We start from the raw sequence: 16,380 nt of genomic DNA, 5'->3' as shown, positions 1-16,380 counted from the left end.
ACTGTTCCTATGTTTGGTGTGAGGAAGATGGATGTGAGTATATGAGATGGCCAACCCAATCTGCTCAAACTTTCAATGAAAGCGTTTAATCCACACCCTTGGTTTTCCCACCAGATACTCATAGGACTCCCTTAAAGCCAAACTAAAATTAAATTAAAATTAGAATTTGAAGAAATCTTACCCTTTGCACATCGAGCAGAGTTTGCTCTTTGGAACACATTTTGATTTAAGCTTGATGTGTGTAACTTCCCCTCAAGTCCTCTTTGATGATTTGATGTGGGCCGTTGAAAACTCTGAAAGAGATCAGTCTAACATGATTTAAAGTGCAAGCGTGTCATGCTATAAAGACATTCTACATTCGAGGTATCTCCAATTTCCTCTTAATATTTCTTATATTTCTTAATATGGTCTTAATATTTGTTTCCATTCTGCCACACCAAATTGTCCCCCAGTTAAGAGAGCAAGCAAGAAATCAATTAGAATCAAGCCATACAGCATGGAAGTAGGCCCTTTGGCCCAACTTGACCATGTTGACCAAAATGCCCATCTATGCTAGTTCCCACCTGCCTGTGTTTGGCCCATATCCCTCTAAATCTGTTCTATCCATGTACTAGTCCAAATGTCTTAAATGTTGTCGCAACGGTAGAGTTGCTGCTTTATAGCGTCAGAGACCCGGGTTTGGTCCTGACTATGGGTGCTGTCTGTACAGAGTTTGTACGTTCTCCCTATGACCGCATGCGTTTTCTCCAGGTGCTCCTGTTACCTCCCACATACCAAAGATGTGCAGGTTTGCAGGTTAATTGGCTTCTGTAAATTGCCCCTAGTGTGTATGATAGAACCAGGGTGATAATTGGTCGGCACAGACTTGGTGGGCTGAAGGGCCTATTTCCCTGCTGTAAACTAAACTAAACCAAACATTGGGTGGTTCTGATGGTACTGACCTGCTTCGGGTCAGTTGTTGATCTATCCTGAAAGGGTGTCTTCCGTCCAGTCGGTGTGGCACTTCTGCTTCTTAAATGGCTGGGAGGCCTCTCCTGGATTTCTTGCATTTGCCTTTTTTGCACTTCAGCCATCCTCAACATTTCTTCTGAAAGCTGTGATACATGCAAATTATGTTCAGTTTCTTGTCAATAGATGAAAGTTTTACTTAACCTAAATTATTTTTATGAGTCATTTCACACAATTTGGAGGACCATCTTTGTTAAAAGCCAATATTCAGAGTTTAGAATTTTATTAAAAACATGAATTTCTGGCTGGAAGAAATGGATCAACAACCAGATTGGCTAATGATGGAAAAGGAAGACTGTCTACCTTTTGAAATTGGACCGATCATATTTGCCCCCACAAAACTGCACAAAAAAACCTATAAAGAAAACCCCATAATACATAGTGGAATACGAATTTGGAAACAAATAAAAAAAGATTTAAAATTGAATAATATACCACTCTGCCTTCCCATTGTAAATAATCCTTTATTCAAATCATCCTTTATGGACAAAGGTTTCACACAATGGAAAAATTATGGAATCAAAAATATAGGACATCTTTATGGGAAAGGTACTTTTCTTTCATTTCAAGAGTTACAACAGAATTATGGACTGCACTCAAATAATTTCTTCAGATATCTACAAATTAGAGATTATGTTAAATCTAATACACAAGTCTACAGGAATAGGGAATCAGAAATTCTTGATGAATGTCTGAACAAGCATCCTAATACTGAAAAACTAATAGCTTATATTTATAACACCCTACTAAATAACGAGGTACCACCGACCGAACCATATAGATACAAATGGGAAAATGAAATAGGTCATCCTATCACGAAAGATATGTGGGACGAAAGTTTACAACAAATACATCAATGTTCATTAAATGCCAGACACACTTTAATACAATTCAAGGTCTTACATAGACTACACTTCTCTAAAATAAAACTAAATAGAATCTTCCCACAAATCTCTCCTATTTGTGATAAATGTCTACATTTAGAGGCTAATTTAACACATACGTTTGCAAACTGTATAAAACTTAAACATTTCTGGACTGATATTTTTGAAATAACTTCAGAAGTCATTAATACAAAACTGGACCCAGACACAAAATTAATAATACTTGGAATATCAGAACAAAGCTTAACACTCACAACAAACCAAAGAAATTTCCTCAATTACAGTATATAATAACCGGAAAAAAATTAATATTAAAATTTTGGAAAGGCCCTACAACCCCCACAATTAAAATGTGGATTACGGAAATGTCGGAGACCCTATACTTAGAAAGAATTAGACTTGTCTTAATGGACAAACAAGATCTTTTCCATAAAATTTGGGCTCCATTCATTAACTATCTGAAGGGATAGATTGGCACAGCATGAGGACCCAGCTGAAACTTGAACTCAGGAATAGATGAAAAGCTATACTTTATAACCTACGAACCTATCTCCATTGATGTATTACAAGTAACCCATTCCACCTCCCTTGTTTTTCTGTTGTGTTCTTTTTTTTTTTTTGCTTTCTTTTTTATTTGTAACTTTCTACCCTTTCTTTTTCCCTCTTTCTATAAAAAATAAAAACACTAGAAGCAGAAGTAATTGATAATGGAAAATTTTAATAATGTATGACTGATGTATATGAAAAGTTTTTTTACTATAATATGTAACTACATTTTATAATATGTCTACTTCTAATAAATAAATAAATAAATAAATTTTAAAAAAAATTTAAAAAAGAATTTTATGATGAAAGCAACAGGTAAAATTCAGCAGGGGAAAAAATGAGCCATGACGCTAGCATAATGCTTGTACATCAAAGAGATGTTTTCATGAGGCAAAATTGCACGTTTCTCAGGCTTTTGACCCCCGATTACCTGTTGTTCCTAAAATATGTATAAAAATAAAATATTTGTTGTGTTTGGTTTTTCTCGAGTAGATTAGCTCATATGGATGGGAACAATGCCACTGACAGCTGTGGAGGCCGCCAATGGATATTTTTAAGGTCAGGATTGTTAGATTCTTGATTAGTATGGATATAAGGGGTTGTGGGGAGGGCAGGAGAATGGAGTTGAGAGGGTAAGACTTTATGGGCCGAATGGCCTAATTCTGCTCCTATAACTTATGAACAAGTGCAGACAAAACAGTTGCCTGGAAATTGGATCAATTTGTGGGTTTGTACAATACATTTTGAACATAAAAAAAGTTTTTGTCTGATTTTAAATATTTATGCTTATTTCTTGTTAAGGGCCTGTCCCACTGTACGAGGTAATTCAAGAGTTCTCCCGAGTTCTCCCCAGATTCGAGCTCGTGTAATGTACGTAGGAGCTCGTGGATGTCACATAGCGGCTCGTACGAGTGACGGTAGGTACTCGGGAAATCCGATAAACTCGTGACGTTTTTTCAACTGTGAAAAATGTCCACGAGTAAAAAAATACTCGTGATGAAAAAAATTGTTACTTTTTATGCGTACGAGCCCCTACGTATCCGCTACGTACATTACACAAGCTCGAATCAGGGGAGAACTTGGGAGAACTCTTGAATTACCTCGTACAGTGGTACAGGCCCTTTAGGCTCTTCCATTGGAAAATTGAACTGGGCACTCCCTTTTGTGATTCACCCCAAGACAAGTTTCACTTTCTTGTTGAGATCTCTTTAAAATCATTGATGCAGCAGCTGGCTGTGTTGAAAACAGCAGCTTGTTTATAGCGTCATCTATGAGTACTGTGTTTACAGATCTGTTATGCTGCTGCAAGTTAAGCACTCTTAACTGTAACATACCACCATTTACTACAGAATTGTTACAGTATAAACTGAAGTAATATATTGTTTTGAATTCCCCACAAAGTAATATCCAAGTAAGGTGCGGGCGACACAGTGACGCAGCAGTAGAGTTGCTGCCACAAAGCACCAGAGCTCTGGGTTTAACCCTGACTAGGGATGCTGTCTATATGGAGATTGCATGTAACCCCTGTGCCCGCGTGGATTTTCTCCAGTTGCTCAGATTTCCTCCCATATTGCAAAGACGTACAGGTTTGTAGGGTTAATTGGCCCTCTGTAAATTGTCGCTAGTGTGTAGGATAGAACGAGTGTAGGGGTGATCACTGTTCGGCGTGGACTCAGTGGGCTGAGGTGCCGATTCCATACTGTATCTCAAAACAAAACTAAACTAAACTAAGAATTAATGAAGCCAGAAAGAAATGAAAATAATACCTTCAGTTCAGTATTCACTGGGGTCTGACTTCTTTCAAGAGGCATTCTCCTTCCAGTTGGAGTTGTACTACAGCTTCCATGGCTCTGTTGAGTTGTTTGTGACGTACCTCTAATAATGGCATCGGCCACCTGCACATGATTGGAGGTGATACATTGAAATATATACACACACACAAACACACACACCACCGATTTTCGGCAACTAATGGTCCGGCACCTCTGGACAAAATAATGAGAGCACACTTGAAATTCATAGGTGGTTCCTCGGCCAGGTGAGGTGGTGAATCTCGACCTCATTGGGACTTCTGCATCGATCGGCGGGTCGAATTTGCCCCCTGCGGTCATGGCCCTGGAACTCCGACCTGACTGTAACCGGCATATCCATTCACATAGCCGACTTCCACGGCCAATCAACGGGTCAAATTTGCTACCTGAGGCCTGTACTCTGGAACTTTGGCCTGGCCAGAGCCGGCAGATCCATTCCCATAGTCGACCTCCGAGGCCGACATTGAGGGCCGGTATCTCAGCCCCATGGCAGCTGAGGCGGACCGTTCTGGTGCCATTGGACTCCGTGACCTCTGTTGGACCGGCAAAACGGATAATCCAAAAAGGCACCGAAATCAAGGGTGCTGGAAAATCAGTGGTGGACCTGAACTAATAGTACAATGTGAAATAGGGTGAAACATATATATGAAAATTAACATAGATGTGGTTCAGTGGGTATAATTGGCCTGCTCTTGAGCTGTCATTTACTGCAATTCCATATAATCAGACTGAAAGTCCTTCCTTGGGATCCGGCCAATATTTATCCTCAACCAACACCTAAAACAAATTCACAAACTGCTGGGGTAACTTTGCTAGTCAGGCAGCATCTGTGGAGAACATGGATAGGTGACATTAGGGACTTTTCTTCAGACTGATTGGTGGGGGGGGGGGGGTAGAAAGCTAGAAGAGAGGAGGGGCAGGACAATGACTGGTATGTAATAGGTTGATACGGGAGTTGGACAAAGGCCAGAGATGAAAGATAGAAGGTGTGAAACAAAAGATTAGTTTTTCCAGCATTTTGTGTCTTTTTTTGTAAACCAGCCTTGCATTTCCTTGCATCCACCCCAATGTAAATTATCTGGTTGTCAATGTACAGGGGATTCCTGGATTATATAAGATGTGATTTACAGAAATCTGTCTTTACACAAGTTCTCCCATAAATGTTTTAAGAATTTTTCAAGACAGGAAGTTAGTTATATAAATGCAAACATCTTTAGGAGTTACAGAATAGGGATAAGTTAACTCAAAAAGATAATAAGATTTCAAAACAAACCATTTACATGTAACCACATACAGTAATCAAACGGATATTACAGTGTCTCTAAGAACGCAGCTGCTAGTTCACCGCTGGAGGTCACCTAGGAGGTTTGCTTTGAAAACTGAGAAGGCAATCACGTCTATTGACACTTGTAATATACTTCATCAAACAAGGTCACATCCATTGATACTCTAAGACTATCGAAACTAGCCATTGGATGTGGGGCATTCTGATTCTGTACCATCATAATTAGACAAGGGAAGACAATTAAAGCAAATGATAATTGACCCTCATTAAAGTTTATTCGTTTCTGACTTACTGAAGGATCAGTTTGATTGATTGATTGAAAGATACAGCACGGAAACAGGCCATTCAGCCCCCTGCATCCATGCCAACCATCAATCACCCGTTCACACTAGATATATGTTATCCCACTTTTCCAGCCACTCCGTACCCACTAGGGGCAATTTATAGAGGCCAATTAACCTACAAACCCGCACGTCTTTGGGTTGTGGGAGTAAACCGGACCACCTGGAGGAAACCCACGCAGTCATAGGGAGAACATGCATACTCCGGACACTCAGCACCTGAGCTCAGGATCGAACCTGGATCTCTGGCGCTGTGTTAATGGACTGTTCCCAGGAATGGAATCATTTGGTAACTGAGGAACTGCCTATATTGATTTTTTTGGGATCTTAATATCTGTCTTATACTTTATATCATCTGAGGGGAATATTATACAAGTATGAATTTTGTTTTTCTTTTTGATCGTACCAAACACTTTACAATAATGTAGAAAGAAATATCATTCACCTTTTATCTCCAGAGATGTTGCCTGACCCATTGAGTTATTCTGGCACTTTGTGTCTAACTTTAAATTAATGGTTTGTTCTGGAACTTTTAAACATGGTCTAAATATAACAAAATTCCTACCAGTGTTTTAAACTTGCTGCTGATTAGGCTGGGGGTCTCATTTCTTTTTACAGACTCCTGCTGATGACATTCAACAACCTTCAACTCATCTCGCAGTTCAAAGTTTTCTTTGGTCAATGAATCAATCTTGTTGTGAAGGCAGTTGTGTGCAAGAGACCATTTCGATTCGGTTTTTTTTAAGTCTTCCTGGAGCTGGCCAAGTTGCTTTTTCAAGAACTAATAAAAGCAGAGGGGGGGAATGGATTGTGTTAATGATAAATGTTAAGCACGGAGTCTTTCACACAGGGTAGGGGAATCAAGAACCAGAGAACATAGGTTTAAGGCGAAAGGGGAAAAATATAATACACCTGATGGGCAACATTTTTACTCAGAGGGTGGTGGGTATATGGAACAATCTGCCAGGTTGAGGCAGGTACTTAAAAAACATTTTAAAGACAATTGGGCATTTGCATGGATAGGAAAGGGTTAGAAGGATATGGGCAAAATCCAGGCAAATGGGACTAGCTAAGATGGGAATCTTGGTCAGTATGGCGAGTGGGAGAAAACACCATGGCTACGCTTGGCCAGCCGACCCTGCAACGCCGGCAGGCCTTCATGGTCAGGTCAAGAAACCTGCACTTACAAAACTGGGACTTGAAAATGGCACCATACTGACGACTGTATACCGTCTAAGTGTACTACTGCTATACACTTGCACTGAATCTGAGATGGTTATCTAAGATGTATCTAAGTGCTTATGTATAGTGAAACGTACTGAGCTGTATAGAAAAATGAATTTCACTGTACCTCGGTACATGTGACAAAAAAAGAACCATTGAACCATTGATTGTGTCGGGCTGAAGGGCCTGTTTCCTTGCTGCATGATTCTATTTACTTTCAAAAGTAAATCAAATAATGCTCAATCTGAAGTCTGATTGTTTATGGAAGAGACATTTGTCTGTTGTCATTGGCACCAAGCCCTTTCAAAGCTTATCGCTGCTGTGTGCAATCATTGAGTTCAATAGATCTGGATGCTCAGAGGTGGGTACATCCTCTGTATGAATACAAAAAAAAGCTGAATCATTGAACTAATTTTCACTTCTTCACATAAGCGGAGGTGTATTATTCACCCATAAGCGGTGAAGTATTCACGCATCAATGGGGTGGCACAGTGACGCAGTAGTAGAGTTGCTACCTTATAGCGCAAGAGACCTGGGTTTGATCTGACTATGGGCACTGCCTGTGTGTGGAGTTTGTACATTCTCCCTGTGACTGTGTGCGTTTTCTCCAGGTGCTCCGGTTTCCTCCAACACTCCGAAGACATACAGGTTTGGCTTCGGTAAAATTGTCCCTAGTGTGTAGGATAGTGTTAGTGTATGGGTGATCACTTGTCGGTGTGGACTCGGTGAGCAGAAGGGCCAGCATCCTTGCTGTATCTCTAAAGTCCAGTACAATCAGGTGTCAATTGATTGAAATGAAAGATGCAGCATGGAAACGGACCCTTCTCCACATCGAATACAGGCTGACCATCGATCATCTGTTCACAGTTGTTCTATGTTATCCCACTATCTCATCCACTCCTCGCAAACTGGGGGTCATTTACTGAGGACAATTAACCTACGAACCCGCACGTCTCCGGGATGTGGGAGGAAAACAGAGCACCCGCAGGAACCCCCGCAGTCACAGGGAGAACGTGCAATCTCCACCCAGAGAGTACCCGAGGTCAGGATCGAACCTGGATCTCTGGTGCTGTGAGGCAGCGGCTCCACCAGCTGTGCCACTGGGCCACCAAAATAATAACATAAAATGTACGTTTGTGAAGCTATTCTATCCAAGTATTTTAGATTGTGAAATTGTAAAAGGAAAGCTGAGTAAAAAATGGACGATTCTCATCTAAAGAAAACTAGTGTTATAAATTCCTCAGCATATTAAAACATCAATGCATCTTCCTAACGCTGCTTTAAATAATTCTAAAATATGACGTTGCACTATGTGATTTAAAACCTACCCATTAATACCACATTATTTCAACACAGCAGACATTATTGAAAAGGTCTGATTCAATTTCTCACAGTTGCCAGCATTTGGTCACCCAGCTGAAACATAACGCAGGCACACACATATAACAGTAGCAATGTCTTTCCAGCTAAAAGGACACAGTGCTGGAGTAACTCAGCAGTTCAGGCAGCATCTCTGGAGAACATGGATAGGTGATGTTTCGGGTCGTTACCCATCTTCAGACCCTTAGGCTCCAACCCAAAATGTCCCCTCTCCATGTTCTCCAGCACTTTATGTCCTTTTGTGTTTGCCAGCATTTGCAGTTCCTTGTTTCTACAGTGTCTTGTCTTTCCGGCTACTGGTCAATGCTGTATACTTGCAGATGGCTGCACCAGAGGGTTGGAACCTTTCTCCCCAAATATAATGAGATGGAGCTGGAGAGGATGATGGATCACATCACCTGTAAGAGGAATGCCCATGGTGTCAAGGAAACCCGGTGGGCCACATATAGACAACACAGACAGGAGGTTGACATCTTCTCAAGGTACACATCTATGGTTCTTGCCCTTACCTCCATTCACAACCAGCAAAGCTTTTTCCAGCAATGTGTTCATTCTCTCCCTCGGATTGTTGTCTATCCTGTTTCCCTTTCCGCTGCGTCCATCCCTTCCTGTCCCTGCTGGATAACATTTGCCTTTGTAGGCTTCTCTGCCTTCCCCCACCATCTTTCTCTTATTGTGTGCCATGCTCTTAATTCTTAGAAACATAGAAAAATAGGTGCAGTAGTCCATTCGGCCCTTCGAGCCAGCACCGCCATTCAATATGATCATGGCTGATCATCTAAAATCAGTAACCCGTTCCTGCTTTTTCCCCATATTCATGATTCCTTTAGCCCTAAGAGCTAAATCTCACTCCCTCTTGAAAACATCCAGTGAATTGGCCTCCACTGCCTTCTGTGGCAGAGAATTCCACAGATTCACAACTCTCTGGGTGAAAAAGTTTTTCCTCATCTCAGTCCTAAATGGCATACCCTTTATTCTTAAACTGTGACCCCTGGTTCTGGACTCCCCCAACATCGGGAACATTTTTCATGCATCTAGCCTGTCCAATTCTTTAAGAACGTTATATGTTTCTATAAGATCTCCTCGCATCCTCCTAAATTCCAGTGAATACAAGCCCAGTCAAGCCATTCTTTCATCACATGTCTGTCTCGCCATCCCGGGAATTATGCTGGTGAACCTACGCTGCACTCCCTCAATAGCAATAATGTCCTTCCTCAAATTAGGAGACCAAAATTGCACACAATACTCCAGGTGCGGTCGCATCAGAGCCCAGTACAACTGCTGTAGGACCTCCTTGCTCCTAAACTCAAATCCTCTCGAAATGAAGGCCAACATGCCATTAGCTTTCTTCACTGCCTGCAGTACCTGCATGCTTACTTTCAGTGACTGACATCCAGGTCTCGTTGCACCTCCCCATTTCCTAATCTGACACCATTCAGATAATAATCTGCCTTCCTGTTCTTGCTACCAAAGTGTATAACCTCACATTTATCCACATTATACTGCACCTGCCATGCATCTGCCCACTCACCCAACCTATCCAAGTCACCTTGTAACCTCACAGCATCCTCCTCGCAGCTCACACTGCCACCCAGTTTTGTGTAATCCGCACCTTGTGGCATCTTGACTCTTCCCAAACATTCACTCAAGTAAACTCACCTCCATTTCTTCATGGTCTCTCTTATCAGAAGCACCATTGGTTTGTGAGTTTTTTTCAGACACCATTCTTTCTTCATTTAACTTCTTCAGTTCCTCCTTCTTGTACACTTCTAGTCGAACGATCTTTTCAGTCTTCTCATGTTCAAACTGATCCATTCGTTTTCTAGAAAGAACAATTCACATACTTTGGTTACAAAACCGTCACAGGGAGAGTTGTTGGGTCATAGAGTCATACAACTTCGGAACAGGCCCTTCAGTCCAACTCGCTAATGCCGACCAACATGTTCCATCTACACTAGTCCCATCTGTCTGCTTTTGGACCATAACCCTCTAAACCTACCTTATCCATGTACCTGTCTCCATTTTTATTAAATGCAACAGTACCTCTCAACAACCTCCGTAACTTGTTCCGTACACTCACCACTCTTTGTGTGAAAAAGTTACCCCTCAGGTTCCATTAAATCTTACCCCCCCCTCACCTTAAACCTATGTCCTCTGGTTCTCAATTCCCCTACTCTGGGCAAGAGACTCTCCACGTTTACCTGATCTATTCCTCAAATGATTATGTACACCTCTATAAGATCACCTTTCATCTTCCTGTGTTCCAAGGAACAAAGCCCTACCTGCTCAACCTCTCCATATTACTCAGTCCCTCGAGTCCTGGCATTATCTTGGTAAATCTTCTCTGAACTCTTTCAAGCTTGACAATATATTTCCTATAACATAGTGGCCAAAACTGAACACAATACTTAAATGTGGCCTCACCAACATCTTATATAACTGTAGCATGACCTCCCAACTTCTATACTCAATACTCTGACTGATGAAGGGCAATGTGCCAAAAGCTTTCTTGACCACCCTATCCACCTGACACCACTTTCAAAGAACTATGTATCTGCATTCCCAGATCCTACTGATCCACATCACTCCTCAGAGATCTACCATTCATCATGTCCAGGCTCACAGGAGAGGATGAAACCAAAGGGGATCCAGATCAGCTTATTTTGGTCAGCATCAGTGTCAAAGTCAAGCCAATTCCATCATTGACACTGCACACTTTCCTGCATGGTGTGGCATATTCTGAGCCTTTTCACACCAGGGACATAAAGTCTAGGCTGACCTAACACGGAGAAACACTACACAACTGGACTCACTGTCTTTCATCAAATCAAAATCCTCATGTAAATTTTAATGGGGCAGGTGCAGCAGGCAGTAAAGAAAGCGAATGGTATGTTAGCTTTCATAGCAAAAGGATTTGAGTATAGGAGCAGGGAGGTTCTACTGCAGTTGTACAGGGTCTTGGTGAGACCACACCTGGAGTATTGCGTACAGTTTTGGTCTCCAAATCTGAGGAAGGACATTATTGCCATAGAGGGAGTGCAGAGAAGGTTCACCAGACTGATTCCTGGGATGTCAGGACTGTCTTATGAAGAAAGACTGGATAGACTTGGTTTATACTCTCTAGAATTTAGGAGATTGAGAGGGGATCTTATAGAAACTTACAAAATTCTTAAGGGGTTGGACAGGCTAGATGCAGGAAGATTGCTCCCGATGTTGGGGAAGTCCAGGACAAGGGGTCACAGCTTAAGGATAAGGGGGAAATCCTTTAAAACCGAGATGAGAAGAACTTTTTTCACACAGAGAGTGGTGAATCTCTGGAACTCCCTGCCTCAGAGGGTAGTCGAGGCCAGTTCATTGGCTATATTTAAGAGGGAGTTAGATGTGGCCCTTGTGGCTAAGGGGATCAGAGGGTATGGAGAGAAGGCAGGTACGGGATACTGAGTTGGATGATCAGCCATGATCATATTGAATGGCGGTGCAGGCTCGAAGGGCCGAATGGCCTACTCCTGCACCTAATTTCTATGTTTCTATGTTTCTATAGCTGGCACAATATTGGGGGAAAAATCTACAAAGATGGCTACATTTAAAGGACTGGTCCTTTGTAACACCATGTGGATGTTATCAACTATCTCCTGGTGAGGGTGAGGAGTTGTTTGAAAAGCAATGTTTGGCCATTGATTATTTCACTTCAATCAGTGCATAGTGAAATAAAATATTTATTCCTATATACTCAGACTTATCAACAGAGGTGCTTCTGAACAATACATGAATCAAATTCACCTGAGATTTTCCATGGCTATCGCTTGTTTCTCCTTTAGTTTGGCTAAGGTTGTATTTTCTGCTTTAAATCGATCAATATCCGTTTCGAGTTGTAGAAGTTTGTCTTGGAGTTGTCTTGACTGCGCATCTTCTGTAAGATTTAAAACAATATAAAAATAGTTTAAAACCAACATACTTTTGGTGAAGCACAAATGATTTATTGGTTCCTGTTTCTCATTTTTATTTGAAGAATATTCATCATAAGATATAAAAACAAAACAATATATTTGTATTTGATATAAACCTTTGGCAAACCTCCACTGTGGGCGAATAAAGAGTTATAGCGTAATATGTTTTCATTATAAGGATGGACACAGTTAATCAGAAATAGAAGGCATTGCAGGGAGTAGGTGCTGGTGTAAGAATTTTAACTGCTGGGTGTTCAAGTTTCCTCTCACATCCCAAAGATAGAAACATAGAAACATAGAAAATAGGTGCAAGAGTAGGCCATTCGGCCCTTCGAGCCTGCACCGCCATTCAATAAGATCATGGCTGATCATCCAACTCAGTATCCTGTACCTGCCTTCTCTCCATACCCCCTGATCCCTTTAGCCACAAGGGCCACATCTAACTCCCTCTTAAATATAGCCAATGAACTGGCCTCAACTACCTTCTGTGGCAGAGAATTCCAGAGATTCACCACTCTCTGTGTGAAAAAAGCTTTCCTCATCTCGGTCCTAAAAGATTTCCCCCTTATCCTTAAACTGTGACCCCTTGTTCTGGACTTCCCCAACATCGGGAACAATCTTCCTGCATCTAGCCTGTCCAACCCCTTAAGAATTTTGTAAGTTTCTATAAGATCCGCCCTCAATCTTCTAAATTCTAGCGAGTACAAACCGAGTCTATCCAGTCTTTCTTCATATGAAAATGAACATGAAAGATGTGATGGACCATAAGCTCATAAGATATTGGAACAGAATTAGGCCATTTGGCCCTTCGAGTATCCTCCGCCATTAGATCATGGCTGATCTACAGTATTTTTTCCTCTCAACCCTATTTTCCTGCTTTCTCCCTGTAACTTTTAATGTCATCACTGATCAAGAACCTATCAATCTCCACTTTAAAAATACCCTATGATTTGGCCTTCACAGCCATTGGTGCCAATGAATTCCACAGAATCACCATACTCTGATTGAAGATATTTAACCTCATCTCCTTTCTAAAGGTACGTCCTTTCATTCTGAGGCTGTGCCCTATTGTCCTAGACTCGCCCACTACTGGAAACATCCTCTCCACATCCACTTTATATATGAGAATTGTAAGTTACCCTTTAGTGTAGATAATATGCAAATGATTCAAAGTGAAATTATAAATTCTCACAGCATGGAAACCTACCCTTTGGGCCAATATGTCCAAGCTGGTAGTGGATGGGCATGTTAGAGTATGTCGTAGGGAAGTAGGAAGGGGCCAAATGGGACTGATGGAATTTCTTGTTGAAGCTGGCATAGATGCAATACACTTTAAGACTGCAAAATAACTTTTCATCTTACTAAAATAAAAAATCTGAGACTTGCGGTTCTTTAGTATTTGGATACAAATTCAAATCACTTAATATTTTTGTATATTAAGACAACTTTTGTTTAGAGAGACAACATGGAAACACGCCTTTTGCCCCACCAAGTCCACGCCGACCATCGATCAACCGTTCACACGGGTTCTATGTTATCCCACTTTCTCATCATCTCCCTACACACCAGAGACAATTTACACAGGTCAATTAACCTTCAAACATGCACGTCTTTGGGATGTTGGAGGAAACTGGAGCATCCGGAGGGAAGACAGAATAGTGCCGTTTCAGAGGCTTGTAGGTTGATGGAAGTTCAGGGAATAGAGGGATATGGATCGTGTGCAAGCAGGTGAGATCAGTTTAACTTGGCATCATGCTCTGCGCAAACATTGTGGGTCCAAAGCCCGTTCTTGTGCTGTGCCGTTCTATGTAATCCACGTGGTCACAGGGAGAACATGCAAACTCCACACAGACAGCATCCGAAGTCAGGAATGAGCCCAGGTCTCTGGCACCGTGAGGCAGCAGCTCTACCAGCTGCACCTTGAATGATTTAATTGCACGTACACATACCTTGAACATTTGCACTGTTTGTTTTCACCTGCTGGGAGAGATCTGAGGTTCTTGATATGTTTGGTTTACAATTAAGTGTTGGAGATAATTCCTGTGCAGTGAGAGGAGCAGAATCTTGCACCAGTTCAGATTCCATCATACCACAAATCTGATTTTTCACAAAACTACTACCATTTCTCTTTACAAAGTTTGACTTCCTTCTCATGGATTTGTTTTTATTCCTCGTCGACCTATTGTATTGGGAAGGATATCTTCTTGGTAAAGGAGATCTGAGTTCTGAACATTCACTTTCACTGCTACTAGTGCTGCTCACCACATTGCATTTCACGAGAGACATTCCGGGTGCAGGCTTACAACGTGTGAAATGTTGTGACATTTGAAATGTCACGCCCATTTCATCTACTCCACTTGGGGCATCACTTGCATAGTCAGCTTCATCAGATAAGTCCAAACTTTTGCCAACACAAACAGAATTGTGTGGTGTTTCGCCAGTGGTTGGTTGCTGAGGCTGAGACTTGAGGCCATTGCTTTCAGGAGCTAAATCGGATACGCTAACATTAGCGTCCCTACAGTGTTGACTGTTGCTTTTTAAAAGACTGTCCATGCTGTGTTTATTACCTGCAAACGGCGCTAATCCTGTGTTCGCAAAACCATGAAAGTTATGATCTTTGTTTTCCTGATGCCTAAAATTCCCACTGTGGCACAGTGGATTGTCAGAAATCACTTGAACTATTCTGTCATTTACTTTTTTAAAGCCAATGTTTGGGTTTTTCCAATCAAGTATCTTTCTGGGCTCTTTGATGTTAGCTAGGTTTTTATTCTGCTTCTTCTCCGACCACTTTTGGCATATCTCAGTACTCTGGTGTAAAGCCTGTGATTTGTAAGCACTAAGGTTTTCCAGCTGAGGGGTGTTATTGAAGGATGGCTGATCATTTGAAGATGCTTTGTGCTTTTTATCCACCTCTTGTCCTACTTCTTGGCCTTGGTTCTGCCTCTCCATATTTTCATGAGAAAAACTGCTACCTGTTTGATTCTGGGATTGAGAACAAACTCTGGTCGATTGCTGTCTTTCGAGAATGTGCAAACTGAAATCTTTATTTGAATCTCTTCCTTGAAATTCCTCCACAGGAGGCAATACTCCTGTTTTGCCCTCCCGATCTGTTTGTTGATTTGCACCATTCCTATCATTCGAGTATTTGTGAGGAGATTCACCCTTGGTGGCCAATTCTGCCACATTTATGTCACTTTGGATGCCCTCGTCTGTACTATTCTTGATTTCGTCCAGCTTTTCCTTCTGCGCATGGTCCTTTTTCTTGCCGTTTGTGAGGGAGCTGCTGGTAGGAATAAACTTCTTTACTTTAGATGCTGCAAGGTCTGAACTACTACCTTGTTTTTTCAAAGAGAACTGCTTTTTAATCTGCAGCTTCTCGTTCTCGTTGAACGTGGGTAAGGAAAGCCGACGTTGGTTGCTGAAACGGACTTTTTGGGGAAATTGCTCCATGGATTCATGAGCTGGGTTCTTGTTTGGTTCCTTCAGAATATTTTCCTTATTCTTCTCAAATCGTGCAATCCCTTCCCCACGCTTTAGGAAAGATTTCTTTGGAGCCACCTTCACCTCATTTATCTCCTGTGGAACAATCAAAGATATTTATGTTTGCAATGGTTTCCAATAAATTTTTGACTGTCTTCAAGAGCACGAGTGCTTAAATGACATGTAATCTGACAAACTGAACAAGGAAATTCTTAGTTGCAGCAGCATAATAGGCCTGTAAATACAATACACATTGATACCATAAACAATAATCCGTGCAGGGAAAAGATTCAAAAGGGTGAGATCAAGCAAGCCAAGCAAGCTGCTTAGGTCAGGCCGCTTGGGTCAAACAGAGAGTACGGAGTAAATGGGCAGAGATGGAGATAAGAGGAGAGCAAAAGGAGGGACGAGGAGGCAAAGGTGGAGTGATGTCTCACCAGGTTGGTGGTGGTGTGGGTAGATGGATGGAGGAGC

The 16,380-nt window shown here is 41.6% G+C and overlaps 1 protein-coding gene across 1 annotated transcript in view; it reads right to left on the bottom strand.

The window, feature by feature from the left end:
* LOC116976112 (centromere protein J-like) overlaps positions 1–14,520 on the bottom strand; it is a 36,490-nt gene extending 21,970 nt beyond the window's left edge. The window contains exons 1-7 of the mRNA XM_033025688.1: positions 14,376–14,520; positions 12,260–12,389; positions 10,139–10,301; positions 6,441–6,656; positions 4,205–4,333; positions 942–1,094; positions 182–293 (exon numbers count right to left, since the gene is read on the bottom strand). Coding sequence (XP_032881579.1) covers positions 182–293; positions 942–1,094; positions 4,205–4,333; positions 6,441–6,656; positions 10,139–10,301; positions 12,260–12,389; positions 14,376–14,514 — 1,042 coding nt within the window. The 5' untranslated portion in view covers positions 14,515–14,520. The remainder of the gene's footprint in view (positions 1–181; positions 294–941; positions 1,095–4,204; positions 4,334–6,440; positions 6,657–10,138; positions 10,302–12,259; positions 12,390–14,375) is intronic.
* Positions 14,521–16,380: the final 1,860 nt, after the last annotated feature.

This window comes from Amblyraja radiata, chromosome 8, assembly GCF_010909765.2.
Source record: "Amblyraja radiata isolate CabotCenter1 chromosome 8, sAmbRad1.1.pri, whole genome shotgun sequence".
In the NCBI taxonomy this organism is placed as follows: domain Eukaryota; kingdom Metazoa; phylum Chordata; class Chondrichthyes; order Rajiformes; family Rajidae; genus Amblyraja; species Amblyraja radiata.
The sequence above is the reverse complement of the archived record's forward strand: the minus strand, read 5'-3'. Positions and strand labels throughout refer to the sequence as shown.